The sequence below is a fragment of the Prionailurus viverrinus genome, chromosome B3 (assembly GCF_022837055.1).
Source record: "Prionailurus viverrinus isolate Anna chromosome B3, UM_Priviv_1.0, whole genome shotgun sequence".
Taxonomy (NCBI): Eukaryota; Metazoa; Chordata; class Mammalia; order Carnivora; family Felidae; genus Prionailurus; species Prionailurus viverrinus.
Window position 1 is genome coordinate 128,146,227 of NC_062566.1, and position 14,815 is coordinate 128,161,041.

General features: G+C 38.8%; 1 protein-coding gene across 4 annotated transcripts in view; it reads left to right on the top strand.

Annotated features, from left to right (window-relative positions):
- Positions 1–14,815, top strand: part of TTC8 (tetratricopeptide repeat domain 8) — a 58,536-nt gene that overhangs the window by 28,731 nt on the left and 14,990 nt on the right. For all 4 annotated transcript variants that reach the window (XM_047863844.1, XM_047863842.1, XM_047863845.1 and 1 more), the window contains 3 exons: positions 1,173–1,258; positions 5,502–5,589; positions 7,949–8,059. In XM_047863844.1, coding sequence (XP_047719800.1) covers positions 1,173–1,258; positions 5,502–5,589; positions 7,949–8,059 — 285 coding nt within the window. The remainder of the gene's footprint in view (positions 1–1,172; positions 1,259–5,501; positions 5,590–7,948; positions 8,060–14,815) is intronic.

A 14,815-nucleotide genomic window follows, 5' to 3' on the forward strand; every position in this document is an offset into this window, starting at 1 on the left:
AATAGAGGTGTTGATTTTCAGGTGCATTAGAACCTAAGCATGGTGACACTGTTCCTTTATAAAGAGTATGCATCTTTAGAAGTCTCCCCTGGAGTAAGGGAAGATGAGGAAACACAAGGAAAAGTTATTAATTCTCTGGTGGGACATCAAAGGAACTCATCTGGCTTGCATTTCAGCAATGAGTTCACATTAAGACATGGACAGTAATATGGGATATATTCTGAGATCACAGAACTGAAAATCTGAGAGATACTTTAACTGTGGGATATAATGATTATACTAACACTGGCTAAAGAGTAAGAGTTTTCCAATCTTGAGAGAAAGACTTGTATCATAAAACGTGAGAATTCTCTTTTAACTAATAACTTGAGTTTTTATTCACTAGATCTTTACATGAGCTTCAAATTTGTGGAAAGATTGATTTGCTTTCCTTTTTGTCCAAATGGTTTCTACTTCTGTATAAAATCTGAATTCCTATTTAGTCATCTATAAACACTGGAAGGAACAAACTAGAAGATGTTGGAGAGAAAGGGATAAACCCATGTAAAATATGCAAGCAACTCAGATCTTTTTCAGTCTGCAGCAAAGGCAGGTCTGACCCTCAGCATCACTGGACGTGAGGCGAGGTCAGGATGATGGAACAATGGTGGTTGAAGACAGCAGATACCCAAGTGCCCTTGTCCTTTGACTCTTCTTCACGATCCTGTTTTCCAGGCCTTCTTCTGTCTGCTTACTTGACCTTTTTCTATTTCTCTACATCTGTCTGTAAAGTGGGGCCTGAAGTTGGACCTGGCTGACACACCAAAGACTTGACCACCACTGACTTTACAGGGATCATTGGATGGTAGATAAAGGGTGGGGGGAGGCTACAACTTGGGGGATTTTTAAATATCCGTTTTAAGCCTTGTATATTAGCATTGTATTCTAACATATTGTCCATCTGCTTTTCTTTGATCAGTTTTTACTATTCATCTGCTGTCAGCCCTCTGGTCTGGAACTGATTATTTAGGGAAAATTGGTGGAGCCATCTGGAAACATGAACAACTTGAGTTTCTGTCTGATTTCTAATGCATGTTTTGATTGATGCTAATTACACGGTTCATTTCATTATTTATTGTTTCTGTTTATTGTTAGAAAAGAAAATCCTAATCTAAAATGAGTTGTTTTCAAAGGCTTTGGACTTGGCTGCCCTCTCCACAGAGTACTCTCAGTACAAGGACTGGTGGTGGAAAGTGCAGATTGGAAAGTGTTACTACAGGTAAAATTTTGATGATTTGTGAAGGCCTTAAATGTAGTGACATATTTTAGAGTCTCAACTCTGATCATTATTTTTCTGGGTAGATTTCCTCAGGAAGTAATAAGAACTGGGCCTTTGACTTACTTGAGAAAGCACTTCCTGAACAATCACATGGTAACACCAAGAACTGATACCTTTAGAATAATAAAATTGTAGGGGCGCCTGGGTGGCTCAGTCGTTTGAGCCTCCGACTTCGGCTCAGGTCATGTTCTCACGGCTCTTGGGTTCAAGCCCTGTGTTGGGCTCTATGTTGACAGCTCAGAGCCTGGAACCTGCTTCGGATTCTGTGTCTCCCTCTCTCTCTGCCCTTCCCCTGCTTGCATTGGGTCTCTGTCTCTCTCAAAAATAAACATTAAAAAAAATTTAGAATAGTAAAATTGTAGTGCCGGGCCAGGGAAACTGTGAGACCATCAGATACAACAGCACTTTTTAAATGAGGAGGCTGAGGCCAGAGAGAGCCTGTGATTTGCATCAGGAACTAGTTAGTACGAGACCAGTCAGTAACGGAGCAGTTAGAGCTGAGGCTGTTGATTCCCATTCTTCTCCTCTTGCTCTCAAGTCTTTTTATTTCCCCCAATGCCTCACATCTGTAATGTGCTTTACAGTTGGGAGATAGCTTGTCCATTTGGTACTTTACCTTAAACCTCACAGCACCTGGAGGTGGTTGCAATTATTAGCCCTTTGTCCAGATGGGAAAAATTGAGCCTCAGAAAAAGTGACCTGTCCAGATTCACACAGCTAGTAAGTGGCAGGACAAGAATTACAGCTCAGTTTTCTGAGGCCAGTTCTCTTACTATTTGCACAATTCCATGGTGTTTCTCTAGGATCTGAATAATCTTCCATTAATTCACTTAATGTTTAAACACGTTTTTAAGCAAATTAACTGCGAGGTCAGAAAAATTGTAATTAGTTTTATGAGTACTGTACAGCAACTAGTAAATGATCTAAAACTTGTTGCCTAGAATTGAAGTGCATTTGAAGCATTTGAAAAATAGAGACGAACGGGCAATTGTATTTTATAAAGATAAATATGTCTTTCATTATTCAAAACCAGGTAGACCGGTTACTCTGAGCATCCTTCAGATGAACTTATCAGTCCAACACTGTGAGGAAAAGGAAATATATAAATGGAATAAAAAGAATGCTTATTCTTTTTCGGTTGAAATTAAGACTACTTTCCACTTAGGTATTTTTACATAGAACTTATGTGTTTTCTCTGCTGTTAGATTGAGGAAGTATTTTCTACTAAAAGGTAATTTTGTAGCATTATACCATTAAATTTTTATGAGTATAATTTCTGAAGGCAAGCTTGAAATCCTGAGCTTCTAAACAAAAGCTTAAGAAATCTTTAATAATTAAAGACAAGCACAATTTGGACTCCTTCTGCCGTCCGTGTAAGATGGCATTTAAATGAGTGCACCTTGCCATATTAGAGTTCTTCTCTGTCCCTTAATAGCCTCTCATCTTTGTTGTGCTCAGCACTCCTGCATTCACTCACTCACTAAGCTATGTAATGAGCTGCTACTCTGCCAGGTACAAGGGTTACCAATATTTATTAGACAATCTTTCCTTTAAATGGTTTATAGTCGGGGCACCTGGGTGCCTCAGTCAATTGAGCATCCGACTTTGGCTCAGGGCATGATCTTGCATTCCGTGGGTTCGAACCCTGCACTGGGCTCTGTGCTGACAGCTCGGAGCCTGGAGCCTACTTTGGATTCTGTGTCTCTTTCTCTCTCTCTGCCCCTCCCCCACGCACACTCACTCTCTCGCTCTCTCGCTCTCTCAAACATAAACAGAATAAATGATTTAAAAAAATCATAGGGGATTAGGGGAGGGAGGGCAGAAAGGGGAGGGAAGAGAGGACAGTAAACAATTATAAGCCTAGCTTCCACCATGATAGAAGCAAGCCCAGAAAAAGAGCTCCCAAATTGGACTGGAGAGGTCAAGGGTGGATTACCAGAGGATGTAGCCCCAAATTTTGCTCTGATCAGTAAATTCTGCCAATTCTTTGTCTACAAGTAGCTCTCACAGCTGTTCCCTTACTACCCATTCTCATACAGTGCCTGAATTCTGGCTTTTTGTTTTGTTTGAATTGTTCCATTGGCTTCTAATCTGGATTCTCTGCCCCCATTTTCTTGCTCCATCAGCCCTTCTTAGAAACGACCGTCAGAACAGCGTTGTGAAAAAAACAGCTCTGGTTGGATTCTCTGGTTAATCTCCACTACCTGGAGGATGAAATCTGGATTTTAAATGTGGCACGCCTGATCTTGTCCAGTCCACACGCTTGCCCATCTCTCTCTCTTCCCCCGTTACTTATCGTGTCCTTCCTTCCAGTTGCACCCTACCTACCTCCCTAGACAACTCAGCGTTCCCCTACAGAGCTGTGCACTGTGCTCTCTGTGTGCCTGGGCTGACAGTTTAGTTTGTTTCCGGCAGAGATGTTACCCAACCCCCATCCCACCCTCTCTAGCCTTCAAAGGCTTGCCTGTCTCTTCCTCCCTGAAACTATCTTGGTTCACTCCTCCTCTGTGCTCTCAAAACACTTTTTTTTTTCTCTTATTGGCCATAATATGATTCCATTTATTTGTGAACGTTTTGTTTCATGCTTATTTGTGCCTTTAGGACATTGTTGCGATCTTCATTTTTGTGTTATGAAATGTGCATGCGGTTGGTGCTTGACAGTATTTATTGAATTAAATTGGAGAGAAAAGCTTAGCAGTTGGTGGGTTATCTCTGGACTTTGACTCTCTGATATTGGCCGGTGTTCCTGAACCTGACTGATATTTTCATTATTCCTAGACTTTCTTTATACATGGCCCCGTTAATTTCCTTTGCACAAGAACCCATGTGGTTATTCCTTTTTGATAGTACTAGAAGTTCTCTCTTGAGGGTGTGGTAATAAAAAAATGTGTATGATCCATCCTTCCTTTCTTTGGTTTCCAGGGAAGTTAAATGGCTCTGATTGCTTTTTTGTTTTTTAACTTGTTTATCTTTCCATCACCATTGTTTGAAAAAAATCTGTTTTCTCATTCTTGTTTTGCATGTGTTTTATAGGATTACATTGTAATCCCTTTTAAATCATTTTTGGGAAGAGACATCATATTAGATAAAAATATCCAGACTCTCGTGGATAATTAAGTGTTCACAGAATTCAGTGGCTGAACTTTAGCCATATGCTTGAGACTTGAATGTTCAGTCGAAGCTGTGTAGAGAGCTATGCCGTTTTTCAGAACTTTAGAGTTCTTTGGTAACATTTTGTGAATACTCTTGTAAAAGTTATATGGGGGCTTCTGCCGTTTAACACATTCTCTCTAATTTTAGGGCAGTGTTTGGGGGGAGGTTGCTTTTAACCCCATTAATCTTATATCTTCCAACAGCTGTTAGGATACAGCTGTTTCATTCACTATGAACGGAAGTAGACTGAGGGAACATACTGTGTACTGTTCCAACTTTCACAAAGTAAAAGCATCGTAAGGTGCCCAAGTAGCTCTTGGCTGGCGAGCAATGAGTAGTTATGAGAAAGCCCAACAGATCTAGGACAGGCTCAAGTATGCTTCCACGACTGAGTTAGTGGTAATAGAACGTTCCCTGGGCTGATATCAGGACGGCTTCAGTGGGCAAGGAACAGATCTCAGATTTGTAGACTAGGACAATCTGTATTGGATACGAAGACAAAAAAGGAGAAGAAAATATTTCTAGAATCACAACATGGTATACCTGTTTCCCTCAAGTAGCAATTACTACTTACATCAAAACTGTTTAAGAATGGCTTTAAAAATGGGCCTTTGTCCCAGAGCAGGTAATATTTTCATAGAAATGCCATCAAGTTCTTCTAATAAAATGGAGACCTTAAGCATTTATTCAGGTCACTTGCCATATGTCCAGCTGATCATAAGCTCTTTGGGTGGTAAACTGGTATGACCTGGCTCACTGGCAGCTGTTAGCCCTGCTGTCCAGACAGACTTTCTACACACCGTTTGAGGGTTGCACGGGCCATGAACATGGGAAATAGGCAACTTTTTGCTAAACTGTATAAACATAATGGGAATATTAATTTATATGTGTGTTTGACATTACCTTCTTTAGTACACACTTACTCTTCGAGATAGAAATGTAACTTGTCTCTATTCATATCCTCAGTGTGTGAATAAGTGCTAGAGTATTTTTAAGTTGAATGTCTAATTTTTTAAATGACTGTTCTTAGGTTAGGAATGTATCGTGAAGCAGAAAAACAGTTTAAATCAGCCCTGAAGCAGCAGGAAATGGTAGATACATTTCTCTACTTGGCAAAAGTAAGTATTCTTAAACCGGAGTGAAATCTGTCTTCTCAAAATAAAGGTTCAAATTCTGGCCAGTATACACGGAGAGTTGCCAGTTTCTTCAGGAATATTTGGCAAGTTAATGTGCTCAGACATATTTTTCTTTATAGCAAGTGGAAAAGTGAGAACATATGGAGGCTAACGGTCTCAGGAGAAATTGATTGCCATGAAAAATAAGAAAACCCCTTTGAAAGATTGCCCATCAGAGTAGAAGAAGCTGCCGTAGGCTTGTTACCACCCTCATGGGTAACAGGCCCAGAGAGGCCATAGTTCCTACAACCTGCCAGACTCCCACCTCAGCACACGGTAGAGAACGGGGACTGTTTTTACATAGGTCCTTCATTTCCTGGCTTGGCCATAACAACAAAGATTTCCCCCTTATTGAACACCTATTCAGTACAAGGTATTATATCAGGTCTGTTCCACACACAGTTTAATGTAAGCCTGATAGCAACCCTGCAAGGTAGGTTTCACATTTCCCTTGTACTTTTATGGCCACAGAGACTTAAAGAAGCTCCAGTAGGGTTTTCAGGGTCACTTGGCTGTTTAGAGCCAGCACTGGAACGCAGGTCTTCCTACTCACTGTCCCCTGCTGCCCCCCACAGCCACAAAAGAGGTGAAGGGCCACTTAGAATTTTCAGTCCTGGGAGAAAAGTTACATCTTGGCCCCTCACCAGGGCTTCTAGAAACATTTGATGAAGTGGCAGTTAGGACATCATCTTACTGTATCTTGAAGAATTTTTTAAAAATTAAAAAGTGCCGGGGCTCCTGGGTGGCTCAGTTGGTGAAGCGTCTGCCTTTGGCTCAGGTCATGTTCTATCTCATAGTTTCTGGGTTCGAGCCCTGCATCTGGCTCTCTCTGCTGTCAGTGTGGAGCCTGCCTCAGATCCTCTGTCCTCCCCTCTCTCTGCCCCTCCCCTGCTCTCTCAAAACAAAACAAAACAGAAAACAAAAAACACTTTAAAATGAAAAAGTGTGGTAAAGGAGGTTGAAAAGAAGAGATCTAAAAGGAAGAACTACTTCCTAAATACGGTTTTAAGAATTTGTGTACTAAAAGGACACAATGAAAGTTACATCATATAATCTTACGGTGCCAAATAATCTTGATATATTTACTGTAGTTTTCAGAGATGTTTGAAACTAAGTCCACCTTCGGTACATTACATATTAAAATTCTTAAGGAAGCTTCTAAGCATCACAGTAGACTTTTAAACTTTTCTGACACCTTGAAATGAAAACTTAGGTCACGCTATTTGTCATTTTCTTAACTGATAATCACTTGCCCGGTGGTTAAAAAAAATATGCTTTTTAACTATTGTTAAGTACATGGTTTGACATATTTTTCCATAAATTGATTTGCTTAAATCTCTTGTTGCCTTCATGACTGTATAAAAGTAAAATTTTCTTATTTTCTTTAATATATAAAAGAGTAATTGCTAGGTAATAAACATCAATCTGATTTAGGAACAGTATTATTTCTGTAAATATTAGATTGTTAATTTAAAAAATTATCAAACATATTGTATTACTTAGTATATTAAATTATTTATTTTATTTAAAAAAGCAGTTCAGTAGTGTATGAAGTAAATATTGAAAATTTTTCATCCATACCTCTCCTTTTAATCTCGTACGTAAGCATTAGACACTATACACAGTTTTCCCATGAAGACCTTCAAAACACAATTTGGAAAGAAACAGAGGATCCAAGATCATGAAGAAAAAATGTCATAATCTTATGTTTCCATCCCTAAAACTATAATTCTCTACTTTAGAAATTTCTATGAAGTGTGTGGTTTATCCACGCCACTGTTCTAATTGCTAATTAAGTGGAAGCCATCGAGAGATGACTTTCTCAACTCCCTGACGCCATTCTTCACAAGTCTGTTTGTCTTCTATTTCTGGAGGCCCCTTTTGAAAACCAGCTTCTCCAGAGTCTCTGCTGCTGCTCTCTTGCAGACTTTGTTGTTCCTTGGGTCCTTCCTCTTTCTTCGTCTTCAACTTCGGTCTCGAATTTGGTTCCTTAGTGCCTGCTTATAGACATACTTGTATCTGTCCTATCCTAAACAGATTTTCCCTTGTTCCTTTCTTGCTGAGTTACTGCTCAGTCTCTGTGGCAGTACAAGGCCACAATGAGCATTTGTTGAAGGGATAAATGAATAAATGCTTCAGATACGACACGTGAAGGTAAAACTGTAACATCACTATTGGAAATTAACTTCTTACTGTAACATCTAGGAGATCATGTGTCACTAAGCAGTAATTATAAACTTGTCGTAACAAATACTGTTATTTTAAGTGCGAGTACTTTTATTGAAATGTATCTTGGTTTTAGGTTTACGTCTCATTGGATCAGCCAGTGACGGCTTTAAATCTTTTCAAACAAGGCTTAGATAAGTTTCCAGGAGAAGTAACCCTACTTTGTGGAATTGCCAGGATCTATGAGGTAAGGCTTATTCAAAAAGTTGGTGTAAAATTGAAGTTAAACGCTACTTAAGAAGCTCATAGGCCCTTGGGGTCCTAGGAAGGAGAACAGTTTATAAAATTATGATCACTGGCCTGTGGTTTACTAACAGAGTCAGAGAGTTTTAGTGTATGTGTTTAGTCAACTAAGTTTTTATTATGAAGTATTTAAAGCATACAAAAGACTATAAAGTGTGGTAGGAGGTAGGGGTTTAAATGAGTTTCCCCCTATACATAGCTTTTTGTCCAGCACATCTTTTGATCCTTCTCCAAAGTCTGTAATGTCAAATTATCAACTTTTTTTCTATACATGGTAGGTATGTTTCGGGGGCTGTCCTATTCTATTCTATTCTATTCTATTCTATTCTATTCTATTGGTCTGTTTGTCTATCCTTGTACCAATATTATACCACCTATGTATTGAAGCCTCAAATGCCATTTGGCACAGCTCTGTGTTCATCTTTATCAGGAATGTTTTGTCCATTTTGGACTTTTGCTTATTCTTACAAATTTTGGAATCATGTTGTCAGATTCCATGGAAAGCCCCACTGAGATACCTTCCTGTTGCCTAATTACTGTAGCTTTACAATAATTCCTCTACCAAGTTGGACAAATTCTAGCACCTGTTCTTCTTCACAGATGGTTATTTTTGATCCTTTGTTTTTCCATATTGATTTTAGGATTGACTTATTGAGAACCACCAATAATCAAAATAACTCCTGCAGGCATACTGATTGGAATTTCATTGAATATATGAATGATGGGGTGGGTGGGCTGCCTTTCTTCCCACTCTCCATCATGGTATAATTCTCCATTTATTTAGATCTTGTTTTGTGCTTCAGTGAATATTTTGTAATTCTCTCCAGGAAGATGTTATTTTGGTGGTTCCCCAAACCACCCTGAGGTTCAGTGCTTTATTAGAAGGACTCAGGATTCAGCATTCAGTGGCACTCACCGCTAAGACTTATTACACCAAAAGGCTATGAAGCAAACTCAGTAAAAGGAAAAGGCACACAGGTCAAAGTTCAGAGGAAATCAGGCACACAAGTTACTAGGAGTCTTCCACCAGTGGAGTCACACAGGACACATTTAATTCTTCTAGTAACAAGTTGTGACAACATGTATGAAGCATTGTCTATCAGAGACTTGATACTCAATGTTATTACTGGGGGTTGGTCATATGGGCACCTTCTGCCCATCATGTACCAAAATCCCAGACTCCAAGAAATAAAGCAGGTATTCACACACCACATCAGATTTATGCACCACATTGTTTATACAGATAGTTTAGGTGTGTGAGCCCCTCTTATCATTTGAGGGAAGTTTTATATCAATATAAGAAACCCTCCAAGTTCTCAGGTGCCAGCCAAGGGCCAACCTTATAAGCAGGCCTTTTTTTTTTTTTTTTTTTTAATTGTTTAATTTACATCTAAGTTAGTTAGCATATGGTGCAACAATGATTTCAGGAGTAGATTCCTTAATGCCCCTTACCCATTTAGACCATCTCCCCTCCCACAACCCCTCCAGCAACCCTCTGTTTATTCTCTATATTTATGAGTCTTTTTATGTTTTGTCCCCCTCCCTGTTTTTATATTATTTTTGCTTCCCTTCCCTTGTGTTCATCTGTTTGGTATCTTAAAGTCCTCATTAGAGTGAAGTCATATGATAGTTGTCTTTCTCTGACTAATTTTGCTTAGCATAATACCCTCTAGTTTCATCCACATAGTTGCAAATGGCAAGATTTCATTCTTTTTGATTGCTGATTAATACTCCATTGTGTGTGTGTGTGTGTGTGTGTGTGTGTGTGTGTATACACCACATTTGGGCTCTTTCCATACTTTGACTATTGTCGATAGTGCTACTGTAAACATTGGGGTGCATGTGCTCCTTTGAAACAGCATACCTGTATCCCTTGGGTAAATACCTAGTTGTGCAGTTGCTGGGTCATAAGGAAGTTCCATTTTTAATTTTTTGAAGAACCTCCATACTGTTTTCCAGAGTGGCTGCACCAGTTTACATTCCCACCAGCAGTGCAAAAAGGTTCCTCTTTCTCTGCATCCTCGCTAACATCTGTTGTTGCCTGAGTTGTTAATGTTAGCCATTCTGACAGGTGTAAGGTGGTATCTCATTGTGGTTTTGATTTGCATTTCCCTGATGATGAGTGATGCAGAGCATTTTTTTCATGTGCCTGTTTGCCATCTGGATATCTTCTTTGGAGAAGTGTCTGTTCATGTCTTTTGCCCATTTCTTCACTGGATTATTTGTTTTTTGGGTGTTGAGTTTGATTAAGTTCTTTACAACAAGCAGGCCTTTCTAAGAATAGCAGTTTCAGACCTATTATGCTCTTTCCTGCATAGATCTATTTCTAAGTATAACTGTGGATGGAATCCTTTTCTTTTTTCTTTCTTTTCTTTTTTTTTTTTTTTTTTTTGTTATTTTCTATTTGACTATTTCTGGTGAGTAGGAATACATTAATTTTTTAAAGTTGATTTGATACTAGAAAACAGGCCTAATACCTTTTTTAAATTTTAATAGCTTACCCATAGATTCTCTTAGATTTTCTAAATAAATAAAATAGTCATCATCTGCAAACACAGTTTCATCTCTTCACATCAATTATTTTGCCACTTAAAATTTTTTTTACTGTTTAGTACTTCCAGTACAATACTGACAAGAAGCATCTCTGTTCTCTCTTAAATTACTTGAAATGCTGGGACAATATTTTAAAATTATTTTGTTAGGAAAAGAGTGGAAGGTATTAATAGTTGCTGTATCTGAGTAGTAGTACGTGAATGATTTTTATTGTCTTTTTCATACTTTTTGTAATTTCCAGATGTTCTGTCATGAACATGCATTACTTTTAAAATTAAAAACAAATATCCTGGGGCATCTGGGTGGCCTAGTCGGTTAAGTGTCTGACTCTTGATTTCGGCTTAGGTCATGATCTCATGGTTCTTGAGATCAAGCCCTGCATCAGGTTCTGGGCTGATAGTGTGGAGCCTGCTTGGGATTCTCTTGGCTCTCCTCTCTCTGCCCCTCCCCCACACTCTTTCAAAATACATAAATGAACATATAAAAAAATAAAATGAAAAACAATTTTATTAAAAAAATTTTTTTTCAATGTTTACTTTTGAGAAACAGCCAAGGGAGGGGCAGAGACAGAGGGAGACACAGCATCCAAAGCAGGCTCCAGGCTCTGAGCTCTCAGCACAGAGTCTGACGCTGAGCTTGAACTCACAAACTGTGCAATCATGACCTGAACTGAAGTTGGACACTTGAACCAACTGTCACCCAGGCACCCCACAAATTTTATTTTTAAATTGTCTCAAAATATTGTTTCCGCTTTTGAGATGTAAATTTGATAAACACATAAGTAGGTGACTTTGGTGATTCAATAAAAATGAAATACTGTATTAGTATCTCTGTATCTTTACTTGTGTAACCCTAAGTTGAATATGAACATACTTTTGACCAAGAAGCTCAAGAAATAAAAGAGAATCAATTTTTGAGAGCAGTGGTATTCACGCATAGTGGGGACTGCCTCAATACAGTCGGAGCTCTCTGACCTTTAAGATCTGCCTTCTGCATATTTCAGTCCTTCTGCCCTTCTTAGGCAGGAGGTGCTGGCAGAAACAGCTAGATATACTATGGAATCTTTGACGCGTGTTTGCTGGTTGAAAGAATTCCTTCCGAGCCTCTGTTATAGTCACTGTTGCTATGGCTGGGACAGAGAATAGACCCTTTAATTAGCTCCCTTCATCCTTTCCAGCTCTGGGTCCAGCCAGGAGTTGGAGGGCCATATCCTTTTCTAAGTGTACAGGAAAAAGTTTGGGGAGGAAAGTGGAATTGGAGTTGGCACTCGAAGTGGAGAAGAAAGCATCCAAATCATGGGGACGATCTGTCATCCGCAGGAAGCATGATCAGAGACTATGCGCAAACTTAAAATAGTCAGATGCAGTATTTCCCCTGGAATCTAACAGTTAATTTCCCTGGTGCCAAAGTTTACCATATAAAGACAGATTTCCATTGTATTCTTTTTCTCTTTATGTGACTGTAGATTCAGAGTTAATAAGTAAAGTTTGTTCCTTAGCACTGCAGCCTACATTACATACACCTTAGGGATTTTTGTATGTACATCAGGCTTTTCTCTGGAGGGATCCTCTTCCATCATGTTCTTTTTATCTCTTTCATTTTGATCCTGTGTCTTTCCAGTGTTTCCTATTTTAAAATGAACATGTTTATTGTTCATTGCTTATTTTGTACAGAAAACTTGTTTAAAATAATGTATTCTTGCTAAATTTATTTGGCTGTGGTTTTAATTATTCTCAAGGAATTCTGTTTATCCACTTAACAGGCAGGTCTCTAATTTGAACTGTTCTTTGTTAAAGATGTTTGAAATTAGAAATGTTACCCTAGCAAATATTATTCTAGTGGTTTTTGAAGTTTACTGTGTTGAAAAACTGACTTTAGGAGAGGTTGAGCAGGACGGCCCACCTTCTGCCTCCTGAATCAGATGCCCTGGAAGGCGGGACTCAGGCATTTGTATGTTTGAGCTCACTGGGTGTTTCTGATGTAGAAACGGAGTTTGAGAACCACTGCAACATTCACCTCCTTAAGTTATTAGCGACTTTATTTTAAATAACTAAAATTGAATTGTAGTTCGTATTTTATAAATTAGTTCCAAAACAACCCCGCTAAACATCACTTAAATGATACCATGGTTATTCATAGACTTGAAGTGACATTTACATATTTGAAAATATTTTTTTGAAATCTACATTAATAAGGGGCGCCTGGGTGGCTCAGTCAGTTAAGCATCTGACTTCGGCTCAGGTCATGATGTTACAGTTCCTGAATTCGAACCTGAGTTGGGCTCTGTGCTGACAGGTCAGAGCCTGGAGCCTGCTTAGGATTCAGTGTCTCCCTCTCTCTCTGCCTCAACCCCGCTTGCACTCTGTCTCTGTCTCTCAAAAATGAATAAATGTTAAAAAATTTAAAAAAAAATCTACATTAACAAAAGTTATCCTAGGGTTACTGTAATTTAAACAATTCTGATGCAGGAATAGATTAAAGGAGCAAAATAGAGTCTATGTATGTTCATACATATGAAAATTTATAATATCATAAAGATTGCTTATTGAATCAGTTGGATTATCGGATTATTGAAAAAATAGAGCTGGATGAATAATGAATAATGATTATACTAAAAGAATCTATTACTGCCAGATGACTCAAAGATTTAAAACCATGAAAGTTCCAGGGGCACCTGGGTGGCTCAGTCACTTGAGAGTCCAACTCTTGATTTTGGCTCAAGTTATGATCTCATGGTTTGTGAGTCTGAGCCCTGCGTCAGGCTCTGTGCTGATGGTGTGGAGCCTGCTAGGGATTATCTCTCTCTACCTCTCTCCTACTCACTCTCTCTCTCTCTCTCTCTCTCTCTCTCTCTCTCAAAATAAATAAACTTAAAAATAAATAAATAAAATCATGAAAGTTTCAGAACAAAAAGACACAGATGAATTAGTTGTATAAACTTGGAATGGGAAGACCTTTCTAAGCATGATAGAAAACTGAAAGCCATAATAGAAAAGATTAATAAATTTGAGAACATAAAAGTTAAATTTTCTAGATAGTTAAATAAGTTTTCTATATAGTTAAATACTCTATAAAAACAAAAAGAGAAATAAAACCAACCAAACAAAAAAAAGTGTAAAAATACCCAACAGGGAAAATATTTGTCATACATGAGACAGACAGAAGACTACTTTTTTAAGTTGCCTCAGTCTGTATGTTGCTTAAAAATTGCTGAATTTCAGGTGGTGGCACATTGGTGGGAGAATTAGACACATATGTGTGCACACACATACACACACAAATGTGCATGCATACAAACTTACAGGTTTGCATTAGTCAAGATCGTAAGCCCCTATGGAAAGGAGGTATTTTCTCAGAGCAGTTGTGGGTCAAAATCATGGTGTGGCTATTGCATAGGCCCTCATTTTCCTACTTGCCTGTATTGTGGCTGCTGATGCTCTCCATGCAAATAAAGTCACCCTAGAGATGAGACAACAGCCAATTCCTGCTACATTTTGGCCACACCACCACCTTTCATACTGGGGCTTTGTAACACCCATCTGGGAAGAACTTAAATCATCTGTACTTTTCCTCTGAAGGAAATATTTATAAACACGGGCCTTCCTGGTTTTGAACTTAAGTCGCATCAGCAGACTGGTCAAATCTGAAAGGAGAAAGCCGAGTCAGTGCCCAGGGATCCCCACAGATCCCTCAGAGCCACATCTCTGCCCTCAGCTCTCTTGTATCCAGGAGGGCAGTTTTCCACCCAAGCCCCACATAGCACAAGATAGGATAGGAAAACAGGCAGAAGACATGAATTGGCAGTTCACAGGAAAAGAAATATAAATATGTGGTGTACTAAATGCCTCACCTCAGTCATAATTAAAAAAAAAACAACTAAAACAAAAATGAGATGCCTTTTTCCCCTTAATCAGGTTGACAAAGATGGAGAAGTTCCATGGCATGTAGGGTTGTCAAGGTTGTGGAGGAACGAATCCCACACATGAACACTGATGCTGGGAGTGTACATTGTCACAATCCATTTGGAGGCAGTTCACGAGTACTGATGAAATTTCCAGTGTGTATGTTCCTTGGCCCAGAAATTTCACTTGTAGGAATTTTCCTTAAGGCTTTTCATACAAGTTCAGAAAGATATGTACAAGGATGG